At 44.6% G+C, this 20,039-nt stretch overlaps 1 protein-coding gene across 4 annotated transcripts in view; it reads left to right on the forward strand.

Annotated features, from left to right (window-relative positions):
• Slc18a1 (solute carrier family 18 member A1) overlaps window positions 1-20,039 on the forward strand; it is a 44,040-nt gene that overhangs the window by 16,036 nt on the left and 7,965 nt on the right. For all 4 annotated transcript variants that reach the window (XM_087587556.1, NM_013152.2, XM_087587557.1 and 1 more), the window contains 7 exon segments: window positions 581-639; window positions 4,529-4,612; window positions 6,076-6,168; window positions 7,665-7,754; window positions 7,963-8,006; window positions 13,645-13,705; window positions 13,783-13,878. In XM_087587556.1, coding sequence (XP_087443682.1) covers window positions 581-639; window positions 4,529-4,612; window positions 6,076-6,168; window positions 7,665-7,754; window positions 7,963-8,006; window positions 13,645-13,705; window positions 13,783-13,878 — 527 coding nt within the window.

Here is a 20,039-nt window from a genome sequence, read left to right on the forward strand (position 1 = left end):
TCATAATGTAAATATCTAGTACATAGAATATTTGATATGTGACCCCTGTGAAAGGGTCACTCAGTCTCCAAAGGGTTGTGATCCATAGGTTGAAAACCACTGATATAGGTGGTTAGAAGAGAAAAGAAGGAATGCTCTGGTTCCTGAGGGGAGACAGCCATATGGAAGCCTGTTATCCTGAAGGATGGCAGTTATAGGTGAAATGTTGCAGGCTCCACATTTTCTTAGCGATGTAAATATTGAATGCTGAGAACAGAAGCAGTGAACAACTAGCAGTTGGTGAACATGGCTTGAGTGGGACGCCGGAGAGAATAGGGCAGACTAATACAGTGTGAAGGAAGCTCTGACTTCCTAGAAATCTCATCTAGGATGATCCTGAGGTTTTGAAAGCTACCTTTTCTGGGAAAAAAAATGGGCTTTGTCTGTGGGTAGATATTCATGTTTGTTTATTTATGAGTATGCACTCACATATTAAAATTATGCTCCCAAATGAACCCTATCTTTGTTACCACTCAGATTAAAAAAAACTGTCCAAGTTTATGAATGCAATGCTATCTTTCTTTGTTCACTTCCGTTTTAGGATTGGCTATCACATCCCCATGTTTGTTGGCTTTATGATCATGTTTCTCTCCACACTAAGTAAGTCATTTGCTTTTCTTCACTAAGCATCTTTTATTCCATCACTACAGTATAAAGGCAGGATTGAGTTACCCAGAGAACAAATCAGATGGGACATTGGATGTTTCAGCCACTGGAACAGGGGCTCCTCTAATGCCATCATTTTCATCTCCTATAAGAGAACAGGTTCTTAGTTCAATGAAAATCACGAGGGGCTGGGTATATGTACATTTACTTGTTCAGGTAGGAGTGTGTGTGTGTGTGTGTGTGTGTGTGTGTGTGTGTGTGTGTGTGTGTATAAAACTAACGTCTTGAGCAAGCTTACTACAAGCCCTCCATCTTTTAAGAGAAAGTATTTTGTTGGTATGCTATGTAAAGGGTGACTGACAACAAAAAAGGATGTAACTGGAAAAGTCCCTAAGGCTTTATGTTTCCCAACTAAGGCTTTAAAGATCATACCTTAGGAAAGTAAATTTGCTACAGAAACTAGAAAGTAAATGACAAGTCTTGTCCAGTATCAGTTTGATGTTACTAATAAAACAGAGGTGGAATCACCACAGTGAGATGAATAAGCTTGATGTTTTAGCCTGAGTTATGCAGGGAGGAAGCCCTCGGGGATGTCCACTTTAGGGGATCAATGTAGGGAAAGCACTTGTGGACCCACCATTGGTTCCTCTGCTGATTCTGTGCTCCAAGTTACACAGCTTCTCCCCTTTGATTTTTTTTCTTGGTTTTCTATCACACACCCTCCTTCTCAGCTTTTCTTCTCTCCCAGAGTAAGAACTGACCCAATGCAAAGTTCAGCAAGAAGTAGGATGCATTTACAGATGTAAGGCTTGAGATGAGACATTCCCGCTGACATTGGGAAATGCATTTGTGCTATTATAACTGAACGAAAGAAAAGGAAGTCACCAGGCTCTGATGCTTAGCTCTGAACTTGGGGTCACAGAGAGGATCCTCATTAAACTCTGTGCGACAGTAGACAAAACTAAAACCAGTTGATGAAGGCAAGGGATTTATGGGGGGTGGAGGGCTGGTTCAGTTGGAAGGACAATGGGAGAGGGAGGTGGGTGGGAACCAGAGTATACAAGTATGAAGTTATAGAAGAACAAAATCGACTAATAAGAAAAGAAACTTAGGAAGTTCAGATTAGCAGTGTTCATTAATCTTCCATAAGTTCAGCTTGTGTTAGAGAGTACATTAGGATCACAGTCATCCAATGTGACTTACAGATTCATTAAAAAATATTTCTGGAACAGATATAAAGAGTAAAATAGGATCTATGTGTAAAGGAGGGTATAGTAATTGCCCTTGGGAATTGTAACCATACCCTGCAAAATAAGACCATGAAGTGTATCTGTGACCCAAGCTATTTAGCATAAAATTCTTGCCTGCTCCTCTGCCAAGAAACAGTAGGTTAAACGCTTTTCTATTTACCTCACTATGTGTTAAATAACAATTATGGTTTCTATGATGTCACTAGTGTTGTTCTACTAAGCCTAATTCTGTACAAAAGAAAATATATTTGGGTGTTAGGACAGGCTGTGTAAGCCTTAGGGTCTGAATAAAATAGTAAGCAAGAACTGGGTGTGCTGGCACAGGCTGTGATCCTAGCACTTGGGTGAAGGTCATTGTCTTGGCTATTGTGAGTCCAAGGCTAGCCTAGGCTACAAGGGACCCTGTCTCCAAAAAGCAAAATTACTAAGAAGAGTTTGCTGGTGCCCATCACTCCTCTCTGGAACCCTTCTCTGGGAATTGTTAATGAAACAAATAATGGCCCACATTAATTCAGAAAAAGGAAAAAAGAAAATGATTGGTTTTTTTTCCGATAGTGTGACCAACTGTCCTGTTTTTTCCATGACTGGGGTTTTGTACAATGTGACTTTCAAGTCTAAAACTAAAAACGTTTCAGGTAAAACAAGCCAAATTGGCCACTTCATTCTTTAAGGACAAAGAAGTGGGGCTTGAGCTTACTAGATATTAGAAAGCCTGAGAACCGGCATTATAGGCTAAAAAAAGAGGAACTAAGAGTGTATGCTTTTGGGAGACAGTGACTAGCTGGGTGTGGTCATGATGGGCTGCAACTAAGCTCATAAAACACAACCAAAAACACCTCTAATGAGTGGTCAGGAAGATTCGTTTGTCTGGTCAGACATCTTGAGAAGGATTTTTTTTCCTTTGGAGATATTGGAAGATGAGGGATGTCTGGTCTACCAACACGACCTCCACAACCTATAATTTAGTTTGAGACAGCGCTCTCTAGCTTACCTCTCAGTTTTGTTTGTGTCAGTCACTAGTAGGTGGTCTGCCTTTAAGACTGTGAGTTCACTGTACTTTTTCTTCTTTCACATCTACTACCAGTCCAGCAGAGCAGCACAGTCAGCATCATGTAATAAATCCCAACTGTTATTTTTTTTTTTCAGAGCTGAGGACCGAACCCAGGGCCTTGCGATTGCTAGGCAAGCACTCTACCACTGAGCTAAATCCCCAACCCCCCAACTGTTATATTTTAATATGTTAATTCTTTAAACAACCTTTAAATTTATCTATCTTTATGTACATTGGTATTTTGCTTACATGTATTTCTTTTTTATTTAAATATTTATTTATTTTATACATGTGAGCATACTGTCACTGTCTTCAGACACACCAGAAGAACGTGTTGGATCCTACTACAGGTGGTTGTGAGCCGCCATGTGGTTGCTGGGAATTGAACTCAGGACCTCTGGAAGAGCACCCAGTGCTCTTAACTGCTGAACCATCTCTCCAGTCCCTAAATATGTTAATTCTCTGAAATAATGGGTCTCATCTCATCAGGTCCGCTTAAGGTCTATATAATAGAGAATCATCTCTGCTATATGCCCAGAATGTCATCCTCAATGGAATCTGAGTCAGCTTGCTAGCTTCCTCCTCCTCTTCCTCCTCTTCTTCCTCCTCCTTCTCCACTTCCTCCTCCTCCCCCTCCTTCCTTTCCTCCTCCCTGTCTTCTTTATCTTCTTAAAGGAATTCTTGATGTTTATTACTGTGTATTTATTTGCTTGTTTATTTATTTATACTCTATATGCATGCAGAGTGCATTAAAGTAAGAGGACAACTCTCAGGAGTTGGTTCTGTCCCACATGTAGTTTCAGGGATTGAACTCATGCTGCAAGTTTGTCAGCAAGCACTTTTCCCCACTGAGCTATCTTTCTGGCCTAAAAATCATTCTTTTAAAAACTGGTTTTATTAATATTTTCTTTTGTTACCTGTTGTTGTGATAAAATGTTTTTACCAAAAGCAACTTGGTGAAAAACAGGGCTTGTTTGGCTTACACAGTGTAGTCCATGGTCGAGGCAGGAACCCAAAGGCAGAAACTGATGCAGAGATCATGAAAAAAAGATGCTTACCAACTTGCTCCTAATAGCTTGCTTAGCAAACTTTCTTATACTATCCTGGACCATCTGCCTAGGAATGGCACTGCTGTGTTGGGCTGTGTCCTCCTGTATCGATTAACAATTAAGAGAGTGTCTCATAGACGTGGTCACAGGCCAATCTGGTTTAGGCAATTCCTCAACTGAGGTCACCTCTTCCTGATGACTCTGGGCTATTTGGTTGATCACCAAAGCTAACTGTGATAGTTAACCTAATTATTCCAATATCTGATAATGGGTTCTGTAATGAATTTCATACATGATATTATGTAATTTTGATGATGTTCACCCACCTCCCTAACTACCCCCTTTTATCCACCCTCACTCACTCTGATGGGCTTTGTCTTCCCAAGGAGATCCCCTGCTACAAGTTGAATTAGGGTTACTTACAGAAGAGTGGGTGAGGGGCTATTTACAGGAGCCCAAGAAGCCTACTAGCATCTAAAGAAGATGTTTCTCTTCGCCCCAACCTGGATCATTGTGCCTCTTCTCTTTCCTAGTGTTTGCTTTCTCTGGCACCTATGCCCTGCTATTTGTGGCCCGAACTCTCCAAGGCATTGGATCTTCGTTTTCATCTGTTGCAGGTAATGCTGCAACACACACACACACACACACACAGACACACACACATAGACACACACACAGACACACACACATAGACACACACACAGACACACACACAGACACACACACAGACACACACACAGACACACACACACACACAGACACACACACACACACAGACACACACACAGACACACACACATAGACACACACACAGACACACACACAGACACACACACACGCACAAACACACACACACAGATACACACAGACACACAGACACACACACAGATACACACAGACACACAGACACACACACAGACACACACACATAGACACACACACACGCACAAACACACACACACACAGATACACACAGACACACAGACACACACACAGATACACACAGACACACAGACACACACACAGACACACACACACGCACATACGCACACAGACACACACAGACACACACACTCACACAAACACACACAGACACACACACAGATACACACAGACACACACACACAGATACACACAGACACACAGACACACAGACACACACACAGACACACACACAAAGACACACACACACAGAGAAAGAGAGAGAGAGAGAGAGAGAGAGAGAGAGAGAGAGAGAGAGAGAGAGAAGAGTAGTACCATTACTTAGGTACTACATAAAATTTATATGAAGAGATTAAGGAGACTGTCGTCTATGAAGGTAGCACTTGTGATTCAGGAACGAACTGGTTGTGGACTTGTGGGCAGGGCCCATAAATTTCTGGCCTGGAATAACTTCTGATGCTATTCAATTCAGCCAGCTCAAGTAAGAATAAGCCTAAGGCCAGGCAGGATTTTATCTACTGCTTCTTCATGGCCCTTCCTCTGCATTGCTTTTAATTTAATAGGAATTGGTATTTCAGTAAAGTCATTGGTGTTTTCCAAGTATTGATAAACAAAAATGTCACAGAATCCCAGGAGGCTGCTGTGTTATGCCACTCACATCGCTGAGTGGCATGATCGTATACTTGCCAGATAATGCCAGCCCACGCTCTCTCCCAGGTGCCTAGTATTTTCATGTTCCTCCTTGAGCACCATACTGAATACAATAGCCCACTCCAATGCCTTCCTTTCTGCCTGTGACCTCTTTATGCAGGGAGATGTGTAAGGAAATGAGAAAACCCTATGAAACATGAAATAACTAGGCATGGTATTATTATATTACCCTTCCTCTAAGGATTCTCATTTTTAACAATATTAACAATGTCAGCACCAGAGTAATAAGCTGTATGTAGGGAAGGATGGAGAGGCAACTGTGAAAGACAGTACTTGTGATTTACTGTGAGCTAAGTCTTATAAAATCCCTCACATGAAATAGCCAGTAAAGGCCATCACTCAAGATACGACAGGGTTGGGACCAAGGGCTGTGGGAAGCGATCAGCAACCTCCCATATGCCAACTCTAATGATTATTTTCCATTCAGGACTTGGGATGCTGGCCAGTGTCTATACTGACAACTATGAGAGAGGGAGAGCCATGGGAATTGCTTTGGGGGGCCTGGCTTTGGGACTTCTGGGTAAGTAGCAGCTAGAAAAGATCTGAGCTCAGGGGCATTGCACACTCTATAAAGATGGCTCCAAGAGGCAGGTACCTCCTGTTGTGGAAGAAAAGTATTTTCCATGCCTCCCTGGCCCAACTGTGTTTGCTCCTTCAGAACGATCACTAGGGAAAGGTAACATTTCTTTCTCCTTAAGAACCTACAAAATGCAGGAAGGCCTGGGAATGTCCCGAAGGCCAAACTGTCCTAGAGAGTTAATGTCCTCACATTAATGACCACTGCCTCCCTCACCCCTACTTTCGTACACAGCTGGTGTTTTCCACAGGAGAGCTGGTCTTTTGCCAGAGTCCCTGCTGACTTTACAGAAGTAATCTTTCTTAATCCTTAATACCAATCTGTGAAGGATGAATGGTTGTCCCAGGGAAAAGATAAGAATAAGAACTATTTAGGAGCTCTCGAAGTAAAGGGCCAGGAGTAAGAACTCAGCTTTTCTATACTCAGAAGCACCAGCTCCAAACAACGTGCTTATGTTTTCCTTGAGGCGTAGACTGTGTATTGACTGATTGAGCTCTCCTTTTGCCGAGCACTCTCTCGTGCCAAGCACAGTGCTGGCACAGAGGGTTTAGACGTTGCAGGTTTCAACGATGTTCTGCACTCAGGGAGTTTCCAAGATGGTTGAGGGAAGACCCAAGTCTCTTTCTTCTCTGACCCTTGCCCTACCAGCCACCATGGTAGAAAAGAGAGGGGGAGAAAGCCTTGTTCTTTGTTAGTAGCCATATTGATACCCACCGTCGGTCGTGAGTCATATTAGACTCCTTCGTCACAGTCAGAATCAGAAGAATGAGCATGCTCCATCCCTTAGAGCCCCTTCACTGTCAGCCTTCCCCCTTTTCTTTTTGGTTGGAACATGGCGCCAGCCTTCTACTGGTTCTCTTTCATAGCCCCTCCTTTCTTCATGGTACACACCACCCAACAAATCTTTTGGAGCCTACAATGGGTGGTGTTTCTTTTTTTTGATAAAAAGCATCATGTTTCTCAATAACCAACAAGGCCCAGTAGATACATCTGGACATCTTGAGCCCTTGATTAATGTTGCCTCATTTACACATTTCACCTCAAAATACTCATGTTCCATTCACATCAACCTTCACCCACTTTTAGATCTTCAGGCTTGCATCTACACATCATCCCAGGTGCAATAGACTTGGCAAAGCGTTTGCTCCCCTGGCCTTTCTGAATCATTTCACCAGTACAACACAGTATTTTGTGCATAGGATCATTTACTGCTGAGCATTGTGCCACATTTCAATTACTTGTCCTATTACCTCCCCAACCCTGCTCTGCTAAATTTCATTTACTAGAAAGATCTTTGTCCTTGAGAACGGAGACTGAATCTTCTCCACTTCTTTGCCCCCAGCCCCAGTAGAGCTTAGCCCCTAGAGGCCTTCAGTAAAGGCTGCACAGGTGATGTGGAAGAGTCTCACTGCAGGTCTCTGTGCTGCCTTTCCTTTCAGTGGGAGCACCTTTCGGAAGTGTGATGTATGAATTTGTGGGCAAGTCCTCACCATTCCTCATCTTGGCCTTCTTGGCACTTCTGGATGGAGGTAGGTAGCTCCAGACAGCTTAGCTCTGGTTGGAAGTACACTATGCCGTGGTGTCTGTCTTGACCTGTTTAGATGGGTCAAGGACTGCTCCATTCTAGGAAAAAAGGAAGAGACTGACGAGAGTCGAGGTGGTAGCTATGTGGCCATTAGTAGAACCCCAGATAATCAGGAAATAAACAGAATATCCCCATTTCTCTTTTTCTCTCAGCTCTCCAACTTTGCATCCTATGGCCTTCGAAAGTGTCTCCTGAGGTAAGTGGGCATGAAACTCCATCATTCTGGGATAAACGGCATGGCTGAACCCAGGAGAAAGGTAAAGTCAGAAAAAGTGAGCCCAGATTTAGACTCCAGGCAGGTTTACACTTAGGGTAGCAAAGAAGCCTGCCTTGGAAGTGGACAAGTGGAAATTTATAGATATGGCTATAGAAAGAACCATCTTCTAAGGGATGAAAAAGGTGACAGAGACCTCCCGACAACCTGCTCCATGAGCACCCCTAGTTGAACACCATTCAGTCATAGTTAATAAATACCAGAGTTAGTGCTTATCTGACTACAAACCAAAGATGTCTCTGAGCTGGGGGATGGGCACAGCACTGAGGGAAGAGTTGTCCAGGGTGTGAGCACTGATCAGGGAGGTACTGGGGTGCAAGCATTTTTCCTGTGACAGAAGCAGTGGTGTCAGCTGGAGAAGGAACGAATGTGTCCACCATTCCTGGGCCAGGTCCTCTCAGACAGGTGAATTGCCTGAAGTCAAAGGAGAAGGGACGAGAACAATGGAAATAGAGAAGAAATGGTCATCGTTGGGCAAGCAAGGGTGTGTCTGAGCTGGAGGAGCAAGGAGGTGGGATCTACAAAACTGATGGAAGGAAGATACTAGGGTATGATACTGGGGCCTGAGTGTCAGTGGAAGACTACAAAGAAGTTTTCCTTGAATTAGGAAGAAAATCTTAGAGAACAAAACTAAAGCAATGAAGAAAGGCATCCAGAGACTGTCTTTCTTTATCCCACTGTTTGCCTCTAAGAATGCTCAGCAAAATAAGGCAAAAGACATGTTTTTCCCAAGGACTGGGGAATTGAATAAGACCAAACCAGAGCCAGAGACCCAGTCTCACGTAGCCCAGGCTGACCAATGTAGCCCAGGCTGGCCGTTAACTCAGTAGGTGGCAGAGGATGACCTTGAACCCCTGTCCCTCCTTCCTTTACTTCCTGAGCTCTAGGACTACAGGGACAACCAAAATGCCTGATTCCGAAATTTCTTTTTTAAGGCAAGGACAAAGAACTGAAGGAAAACAAAGAAGTCTCTGGATGATGAAAATTTAAAATTCTTCAATTAATGATAGTTTAAAAAATAGGAAATGTATAGACAAAAATGAGAGCAATCCCCCTCATTAAAGAGGGGAGAGAGTTAAAACAGGGCAGATTGTAATGTCTGGGATGAGGGTGAGGGTGGGGGGTACGGGAATGGGGGGCACGGGTGGACTGAACAACAGTAACCAGGTGACCAGTGAAAAAAAGAAGCCAGGAACACTAGGGAATCAAAAGGGCTTAAGAAGCTAAAAATAGGGATGGACACTTTCACAGAGAGGGAAGCTATGCCTAAAAGCAAAGCAAACTGAGGCAGAAGTCACAGAGGTAGCGTGAGGAAGAGGGGCGTGTCAGCCCACCCCCCACCCCTGGCAGCAGAGGGAAGGGCAGGGAGGAAGAATCTTTGGAATGGAGTAGAACAAAGCAAGGCAGGTCGGTGCAGTCTGTGCGCTGTGAAGCCCCAGGAAGAGTGGAAAAGGAAATGATCAAAGGATAAGGAAGTGCTTCCACCCCCAGGAGTTACCTCAGTGGGAATAACTGATACAGCCTGGGTGTTTGCAAGCCTTTGGACCTGCACTTTGTCCTCTGCATCGTTTTCTTCTTTTCCTGGTTTACTTATTTATTCTGGATTTTTGTGAGTCAGGGCCCCAAACTCTAAGTCTGTCTGGTATTAAACTCAATGGTAATCCTCCTGCCCCAGCCTCCTGAGTTATAGGGCTGTAGTTATGAGCCACAACACCTAGTTTCCACTTGTTTTGTTTTGTTTGTTTAGCAGGGTTTAAAATTATTTCTTTTATTTTGAGATTATAATACGAATACATCATTTTCCCTTCCCTTTCTTCCCTCCAAAACCTTCCATATACCCTTTCTTCCTTCCTTTCTTTCTTTCGTTCTTTCTTTCTTTTTTTAAATATATGCTCTGAATAGAAAATTGAGGGCTGGCCGAGTGCTGGTGGTGCATTCCTTTAATTCTATGTACCTGGGAGGCAGAGGCAGGGCAGGGGCAGGTGAATATGAGTTCAAGGCCAGCCAGGTCTACAGAGTGAGTTTCAGGACAGTGAGGGTTACATAGAGCAACCCTGTCTCAGAAAACCAAGAAAAACAAACAAACAAGAAAAAGAAGGAGGTAAGTGAGCAAAATGAAAATAGTTATGTTTTGTTAATGAAACACCACAAAGTCAAGCAGTGGTGGCTCACGCCTTTAACCTCAGCCCTTGGCAGGCAGAGGTAGGTGGATCTCTGAGTTCGAGGCCAACCTGGTCTAAGAGCGGGGTTCCGGGACAGCCAGGGCTCTGTTACACACAGAAAAACCTATATCAAACAAACAAACAAACAAATGAAGAAAAAACACTATGAAGAAATAATGCAAAAACAACAGAAGGAAAAATGAGGACTTGTGTATGGTGGAAAAGTTTGACTCAGAGGCTTAGTCGATCAAGGTATTTGAAAAGTAATTAAAATCACATATGAAAGTCCTTGGCATTTTGTTTCAGGAGCCCTGTCTAGCACGCCATCTGTGGTTTGTCTTACAAATTCCAGGGATGACTATGTTCAGGCCTCATTTTACAGATGCAGAGTGCTCCTGAAAGAATGTAGGACTGTGATAGAATTGCTGCTCTAAGAGTGCCGTTTCCCCTCAGTGACAGATGCCTCTCTCAGTCTGCTGCCAAGGTGTCTGGGAGTAACCACCCACCCTAAACTCCTTAGAGAAAAGCACCAAAAGCCTGCTGGCAGACTCTCAGGAAGGTGTTTGCTCCCAGCACCATTTGGGAATATTCATCTAGATGGTTCTACTTTTACTTTACTGAGTGTCCTGTCTGGCAGTCCCACCGAATACTCACTGAAGACCACCTTGTGACAATAGGAAACTAGAGTATGTATAAATAATTTTTAAAGCCTTGAAGGCTGGATGTAGCTCAGCTGATGGAATGCTTGGTTAGCACACATGAAGCCTTGAGAGACCTCATACTCCGCCTCGTCTCTTTGCACTGCAGTGTGTACAATGACTGCTTCCACGGTAGAGATCACACACAAAGGTTAGTTGGCACCAAGACCTCTGCTTCCAGCTCACTCCACAGCACTTGCAATTGGTTTCCTCAATCTTTATCTCCTCTGTATACATTTATATTGAGAATATTTAAAAATGTACATTTACATATTTGTGCAATCCTACAGGGTGTATAATCTGTATGTCCATGCCCCCCTACACACACTCACATACATACACATGCAAATACACACACCTACTAGGGAGCATCTTAGAGTTTTACAATCCCTTTGGACTTCATACTCTGCTTAGAAACAACTTGCATTCATTTTTTATTTTCACCTTTATTGTGACTATTATGTACAATGCACTTAAAATCCAGTTATGTTTGTTTGTTGATCTTGACTTTTGTTTGTTGTTTTTTATATTTCATTCCTCCATTCCGGCTTAGTGCACTAGTGTACTAGACCCCAGTACAGACTGTTGACTTAACTCCTATCCCTCAAGGTTGTCAGCATTGGCTTCTGTGATACCTCTCTTCCTGATGTGTGATTGGTCACCTTGTCCCAGTGGCCCCTCCCCCTTTCTGTTCCAGTTCATTTCTGTTGCTGTGATAAAATACAGTGGTACAAGCAAATTAGGGGAGAAAGGGCTTATTTGACTTATAATCTCAGACTATAATATAATATAATATAATATAATCTTCACTCCATCATTGTAGTGAAGTCAGGGCAGGATGTTGAAGCAGATAGTCATATCACTCCCACAGTCAAGTACAGAGAGAATAAATGCATGCATGCCAAGTTCTCTGGTTTACAGTTCAGGACCTCAAACCAGGCAATGGTGCCACCAACTTACAGGCTGGATATTTTCATATCCATTAGGGAAATCAAGGCACTCTCCACAGATGTGCCCATAACCAATCCATCATAGAGAGTCTCCTAGATTGTGGCAAAGTAACAATTAAAACTGATCGTCACTTTTTCCTGGATGGGTGTGCCCAGGGATGTGTCATTGTCTCTTCTAGTTAGAACCCCAGTCCTATCCAATCAGAGCTCCATCCTTACAACCTCCCTCACCTTAATGTTTTCCTTTAACTCTCACATTGAAATAGGGCAGTAGCGGTTGGGACTTTGTTGTTTTAATTGGCAGGGACACAGTCACCTCACAGTGTTAGTATAGTGTTTTGGGGATGTAGTCAAAGCATATTAATCTCCCCGTTGCCATTTTTCCTTTTCTTCCCTCACCTATATCTATCGCAAATGGACACTTTAACTTTTTTCCATTTTTTCTCCCAATTGACTTATGAATGTTTTCTTACTGCCCTCTGTTTCTTCCATAAAAGGCATCATACTGTATATGATTCTTTACATTTCCTCCCCCCCCCCTCGGTTAATAATGTATCCTAAAAAAATAACCCACCCTGCTGTTTTGCAGTTGTGTGGTCCACGTTTCAGAATGTGGAGCATGACAGAACATGTTTCATTCTGCTTCCTGTCTGTGCATCCCAAATAGTGCTTCAGCAAATAACAGCATGGACACGCACTTCAGAATGTTGGAAGTAGTCTTCTTCTCCCTCTATCTCCCTGGGCCTCTCCCTGCCTCTGGCAATACTGTAATGGGGACTAAACACAGGGTCTTCACAGCCTAGACAAGCAGTCCATCACTGAGCTCTTCCTTCAGCTCTGGCAATAACCATTACGTACCTGAAATGTGATGCTTGCATTCTTCTTTGTGTGTATGTTTACGGTTTATATATCAATTTCTTTACTTTGATTTACATATATGGTAAGAGTATTATAAGTTTGGTTTTGGTACCTGTATATGTATCCATTGTTGTTTGCTCATTGTATGTGGTTATCATATCCAGACTATTAAATATCATATGTGATAGAGTATACTACACACCAGAGATTAGGAAATACTCTTTGGTTCCAACTACTCAGCTCCTTGGCTCAGGAAACACTGTGGGAAAGGTGGAACTTGAACTTGAGCAGGAAGAACAAGTAAGATGGAGAGCTCTGGAGATGAGAAGGATGCTAATTTGGGGACAGATAACAAAAGGATGTTGCCTGGCAGCATGTCCAGGTGTAGCTGGTATAAGGGTAATGCCGTGAGAGAGGAGCAATCAAGCCCGATCATGAGGAACAGCATTTTAACCTGTGTGTTCAGGTTCCTCAGCTGCACTGTGTAGCTCAGAATGGAGAAAAGGAAGAACTCATCTGAGGAGCCTTCTTCTGTTGTACTTCCATACTTACCATGAGGTGAAGTATTCTACCTGATGGGGCAAAATGACATTTCCAGAGAGATATGGTGGAAAGGCCCTGGACACCTATTGACAATCCTGGCCTTGCTTCCGCTCGTCGTGGGAATTAGATCCAATACAAGTACTCTGCTCTCATCGCCTCAGGACTTGTACACAAATAGGCTCCGGCCCCAGCTGAGACACTACACAGGTCACTTCCTTTCCTGAGACTGGAGATTCCTGGTCTCTGCAGCAAAAGAGCCAATGATGTATAAGGTCCTAGCTCAGATCTTGTGAAAACAGGAGTGTTGTAAACTCTAAACATTAAAGGTTCACGTTATTCATTTTCTCAGAGTGCCATGGGGACTCCGCTTTTGACGCTTCTCAAAGACCCTTACATCCTGGTAGCAGCAGGTAAGCTGGCCATGCCCACCCTTTCTGTGGGAGTCAAGCTTCAGGCAGCCACACTGGCTCACAGAATGGTCTCTCAGGTTCCATCTGCTTGGCCAACATGGGTGTCGCCATACTAGAGCCCACGCTGCCCATCTGGATGATGCAGACCATGTGCTCCCCCGAGTGGCAGCTAGGTAAGTGAGCTGGGTCCCCAGCAGAGCTTGGATACCGGGTGGGCACTGTGGGTTTGGGCACCAGGCAGGTGCTGTGGGCCTTTTTGAAAGAAATAACAATCATTAAGTCAGGGTAATCAGCCTCTCAGGGGCTGTACACTCGCTCCCTTCATAGACTCATCCCCATGCCCACACCCATGAACTGAGTCCAGATCACCTTGTGAATGAAGGTGGGCAATGGAGAGGTAGCAGTTCTAGTACTAATGTGAAACCATTCAGTATTTCTAGCCAAAGGCCTGTTTTGTTTTGTTTTGCTTGTTTTGTTTTGCTTCCCTAGCATTGACTGGCAATCTAAATTTCTGCAAACAACATAATCTTTCTGTATTACTTTTCTCATTCTTGTGACTAAATACTCAACAGAAGCAACATAGCAAAGCATGGATTTCTTTTACCCGTGGTTTGAGAGGAAACAGACTGTCTTGGTGGGGAAGGCTTACAGCACCGGGACATCTCAGTTCTGGAGAGACCACGAAGCAGAGAGCAGGAGAGGCCTGCACCCTCTGCATGTGGCATCCTCTTTTAAAAATTCCTTTTTTGGGGGCTGGGGATTTAGCTCAGTGGTAGAGCGCTTACCTAGGAAGCGCAAGGCCCTGGGTTCGGTCCCCAGCTCCGAAAAAAAGAACCAAAAAAAAAAAAATTCCTTTTTTATTTTGACTAAAAGCCCAGCCCAACGGATGGTGCTGCCCATGCTTAGTATGGGCTTCCCTTTGTGTTTAAGCCCTGTCCAAATGCTCTCACAGATTGCTCAGAGGCGGGTCTCCTAAGTGATTCCAGATTCCATAGTTGATAAGATTAACTACTATGCTTTCCAACCATCACTTATAAAGAATGGTAGTCTCTTATTTATATAAAATGATAAAAATCTGTTTCATTATTCCAGCCAGTGAGGCAGATGGGCCTGAGAATAGCTCCATTTAACTGACAACTAAGCACATGGCTGTTTACTCTTCCTCCCTCCCTTCCTTCCTTCCTTCCTTCCTTCCTTCCTTCCTTCCTCCCTTCCTTCCTCCCTTCCCTCCCTTCCTTCCTTCTTCCCTTCCTTCCTTCCTCCCTTCCCTCCCTCTTTCCTTCTTTCCCTCCCTCCTTCCTTCCTCCCTTCCCTCCCTCTTTCCTTCCTTCCCTCCCTCTTTTCCTCCCTCCTCCTTCCTTCCTTCCCTCCCTCCTTCCTTCCCTCCTCTTTCCTTCCTTCCCTCCTTCCTTCCCTCCCTCTTTCCTTCCTTTCCTCCCTCCTTCCTTCCCTCCTTCTTTCCCTCCCTCCCTCCCTCCTTCCTTCCCTACTTCCTTCCTTCCCTCCTTCCTTCCCTCCCTCCTTTCCTCCTTCCTTCCTTCCCTCCCTCCCTCCTTCCTTCCTTCCTTCCTTCCCTCCCTCCCTCCCTCCTTCCTTCCCTACTTCCTTCCTTCCCTCCTTCCTTCCCTCCCTCCTTTCCTCCTTCCTTCCTTCCTTCCCTCCCTCCCTCCTTCCTTCCTTCCTTCCTTCCTTCCCTCCCTCCCTCCCTCCTTCCTTCCCTCCCTCCCTGTTTCCTTCCCTCCTTCCTTCCCTCCCTTCTTCCTTCCCTCCCTCCTTCCCTCCCTCCTTCCTTCCTTCCCTCCCTCCTTCCTTCCCTCCCTCCCCCCTTCCTTTCTTTCTATTTTTAGGGGTAAATCCCAGGGTTCTCATGCAAACAGTGCAAATGTTCTACCACCGAGCTACATGCCCAGCCTGTTCTCTAATCTAGTAAACCCTGAGATATAAACCCTAAGCCTAAGTGCCTATGAAAGTTTCCCCATGACTTTGTACCACACTATTTTAAAGTAATTTGGTTTCACAATTGAGCACCACTTGACTTCAATCTGAAATGAACATGGAAATGCTTTGAAAGGTAGTCAGAAGCTACTTCAAAGAGCTGTTGCAGGCATGGATGGCCCAAGGTACTCTGTGCCTGTATACTCTGCAGGATAAGAACCAAGCACAGTCTCACTACACCCCTCTGACTGTTTTACACACTCTGTAGCACAGTCTCACTACACCCCTCTGACTGTTTTACACACTCTGTAAAGGGTGCTCACCCTCCACCCAGATCCAAAATGGAGGACCCCAGCCTCCTCTGCTCTGTGTAGGCTGGGAGCCTCCATGTGTGACTTTGAGGGAGCTTAAAGGGAAGGCCTGGGCCTCTTCCAGGAAACCTGAGGACAACAGGGCAGGAGAGGCTACGTGCAAATGATCCAGTCAGTACAACCGGGCAGGAGAGGCCTGTGGTGCCAGAGGGGAAGCTGATAAGAACCGGATATAGCTCAATGTACCATAAAAAACACAGAATCTAATTTTAAGGGACCAATTCTGAGCAGGGCTCCAGCTGTACACTTAACTTCAAATTGAATTTCTCGGGCTGCAACTGCCTCTGACCAAGACAATTAATTGAGTTAGGCAGCGCTCAGTGCAGATAACATCTCTCCTGAGGAGGTTCTGGTCCCTCTGGCTTCTGGTACCAGTGAGTACACCATAGCCGGGAGCAGCCCTCCCTCAGCAGTCCAGTTAGCAGCCTCCCTTACCAGTTCCAAGTCAGTTGGTTACTGTGATCTTCTACCACGCTCCTCAGCACGGCCCACACCTCTAAACTCTACACCATCTAATAGAATTCTCCAGTGATGGTTGCCACATGCTGGAGGAAGTTGGATTACTGGGGCTTTGCAGCAAGTTAGCAAAAACACGTTAAATCCACCCCACTCCTTCCCTCCCTCCCCCCTTCCTTCAATTTATTTATTTTGTGTGTGTGTGTGTTAAATGCATTTCAAGTACAGTTTCCCTTCCCTTTACTCCTCCCAGTTCCCTTCCCATTATTTCCCCTTCCCCCCCAGATTCACTCCCCCATTTCCCTTCAGAACAGGTCCTCCCCACCCGGGGTGTCCAATGAGCACTGAATAACAAGTTACAAAAAGACGAGCTACAAACCCTGATATCAAGGCAGGGTGGGCTAACGCAGTAGGAGGCAAAGGGTCCCCAGAGCAGACAAAAGAGCCAGAGACAGCCCTACTCCTGGTCGTTGGCGTATGCTGGTGAGATTTGCTGAAAGAAGCAGAGGCAGGAGGACTACTACTTCAAGGCCAGCCTGGGTCACACTTCTTTCTTTTTTAATCTTATTTTTTAAATTATTATTCTTTATTCTTTTTTTATAGTCCATTCAGTATCCCTCCCAGTCCACCCTCCCACAGTTCCTCATCCCATCCCCCATCCCCATCTCTAAGAGGATGTCTCCATCCCCACCCTCACCCCACCAAACCTCTTCGCTCCCTGGGGCCTCAAGTCTCTCAAGGGTTAGGTGCATCTTCTCTCACTGAAGCCAGACTAGGCTGTCCTGTATTGTATATGTGTTGGGGGCCTCATATCAGCTGCTGTATACTGCCTGGTTGGTGGCTCAGTGTCTGAGAGATCTCTGGGGTCCAGGTTAGTTGAGACTGCTAGTCTTCCTATAGGGTTTCTCTTTTTCTCAACCTCTTCCAGCTTTCCCCTAATTCAACCACAGGGGTCCCCAGCTTCTGTCCATTGGTTAGGGTGTAAATATCCGTATCTGTCTCTTTCAGCTGCTGGGTGGGCCTCTCACAGGGCAGCCATGTCAGGCTCCTGTCTGTAAACAGTTTTGTTTTTCTTTTGAAACTGGGTTTCATGCAGCCTGGTCTGTCCTTGGCCTGGAAATGTAGACGAGCTTAGCCCTGAACTCTTCATCCTCTTGCTTCCGTCTCCCAAGTTCTAGGATCTTGGGCTTCAAGGCACGTGCCCACACATCCCACGGAACAAGTGATGTTTCTGTGAATTTCCAGGGGACAAGGGTATACCCCACACCCATCACCAACCACCCTTGGAAAAGTACTGGCCATGAGAAACACTTCTCCAGATTACAGGAAGGAGTGCAGGTAAAAAACCAACCAAACAACAGCAACAAATTCTTGAGAGAGATGTGTGGTCTGAGAGGGACTTAGTACCACATGGCCAATGGATCCTGGGCTCTGCTACCCAGGGCAGAAGACAGCACTGGCTTTGGAAACCGTTTCACCCCAGTTTGGATTTATGCCCAGTCACTTACTAATTCTCATGTTGAAGAACCACGCTTTTTTGTTTTCTTATATTTAGACAAGCTCATACTACATTGGTTAGACTGGTCTTGACTTCAAAATCCTTTTGTCTCAACGTCTTGTGTGCTGGGGTTGGTTATAGGTGTGCATGACCACACCCGGCTTTCCTTCTTCATTTGTAAAAATGAAGGTATCATTAAGCATTGTTTTGGTCTTTGTCCTTATTTCAGGGAGGTTACTGCCAAGCATGGATTATAGGATTTACTAAACTGATAATCACGTGTGACAGTCACGGTTATGTGTGATCCACCCCTGAAGACAGGCTGTGAGACGTATGTGGATGTTGATTAGCCTAGAACACAAAATACTGCTGAAGTACAAGCTCGGGTCAGCTGCTGTGGAACAAGTGCACGTTTGAGGAAAGCTTCATTTAGGAAATTTCATACAATTTACAAGGGTGTCAAGGAGACCGGTAACTAGGCCAGCGAGCTTCCTCTTTCTGTGTATCAGCTAAATCATTCAGTAGTTATTACCTCTAGACGTTCAAAGGCAGTTAAACCCAAATGAACAGATACAGTTTCAAACAGATTGCCATCCTGGACAGAGAAAGTAGACAAACACAGGAGGACATGCTTCTCTAATGCTACATAGGACACAATATTAAAAGCAAACAAGCCACCGGCCAGGCCCAGGCTGACTGTTTGCTTTGGGTTTAGGATTAGAGCAATGATACTTTTTATTAGGTTACATTGTTTCCTCGAGGTCCAAAGTGATTCAGGGAAGGGCTAAAGAAACAGAGAAACTCACAATGTTGGTTCCAAGCAGGCCCTCAGGCCAAAGTCCACCAGTCACTCTGCTGGGCTTGGGTAGGGGAGTAACTGGCCTTGGAGTGAGATGCCTGGGTTTGCCCTGACCATCACAGGTCATGATAATTATTAAGGCAAGTGGTCATAGGGCACTTCATCTGTGCTAAGCCAGTGTAAAATGCTCAATGTGCAGGGTGTTCTCTTTTTTTTGTTTGTTTTATTAGTTTTTGTTTTCTATGAACATTTTTAATTTTTTTTTCTTTTTTTTTTTTTTTTCGGAGCTGGGAACCGAACCCAGGGCCTCGTGGTTGCTAGGCAAGCGCTCTACCACTGAGCTAAATCCCCAACCCCAACATTTTTAATTTTAATAAGTATATAAATACAATGTAGTTTTACTATTGCCATCCCCTCTCCCTCTCCAACTCTTCCTATATTGCCCTATCTTCCCTCTAAATTGTTGGGCTTGTCTTTATTATTGTTTTGTGTGTTGTGCGTGTGTGCGTGTGTCCTACTGAGTCCAATAGTGTTGTCCACGTGCTCACAGGTGTAGGGCAGACTACTTGGGTATGGGAATTTTTTTAAAAAGGGGGTGATCCCTGAAGAAAATTGATTCTCCTTCCTTCTGACTACTGGGGGTTGGGGAGGGTAGAGCCTGTGAGACACTCCCCCATGTACATTGGAATGCTGACCGGAGTGGTCTTGTTCAGGTAATCGTATTATTGAGATTTCATGGGTACAGCTTCCTGTCACATCCAGAATGCACTTTATAACAGTCCCCTTGTCCTTAGTTAGGCTCTTCACAATATTCCCTGAGCTGGGAGTGTAGGGTTTTGTTACTTTGTTTGGCAAAGGGCATTTGAGTCACTTACTCTCTGTGTTTTGACCAGTTGTGGTTCTTTGCAATAGCCTCCATCTGCTACAAAAAGAAACTTTTATGAGAAGGGCTGAGAGCTTATGTAGTCTATTCTTGGTGACTCACAACCATCTTCTCCTTGTGTTATTTCATTTTATCTTTATAACAAAATACTTAAGGTGGCCTAACTTTATAAACTTAAGCATAAGCAACTCACTCTCACAATAGTTCTTGGGCCTAGTGGGAGCCACCTCAGTATGTCCCCGGGCAAACCCTTCAATAATCAAAGACCTGCCCCAACCTCTAGCAAAGTCTCGTGTAGCTCAGGCTAGCTTCAAACTCACTGGGTAGCTGAGGTTGAGAATGAACTTCTGATCCTTCTACCTCTACCTCCAGAACGCTGGGATTACAAGTAC

The sequence above is a fragment of the Rattus norvegicus genome, chromosome 16 (genome assembly GCF_021556685.1).
Source record: "Rattus norvegicus strain SHRSP/BbbUtx chromosome 16, alternate assembly SHRSP_T2T, whole genome shotgun sequence".
In the NCBI taxonomy this organism is placed as follows: Eukaryota; Metazoa; Chordata; class Mammalia; order Rodentia; family Muridae; genus Rattus; species Rattus norvegicus.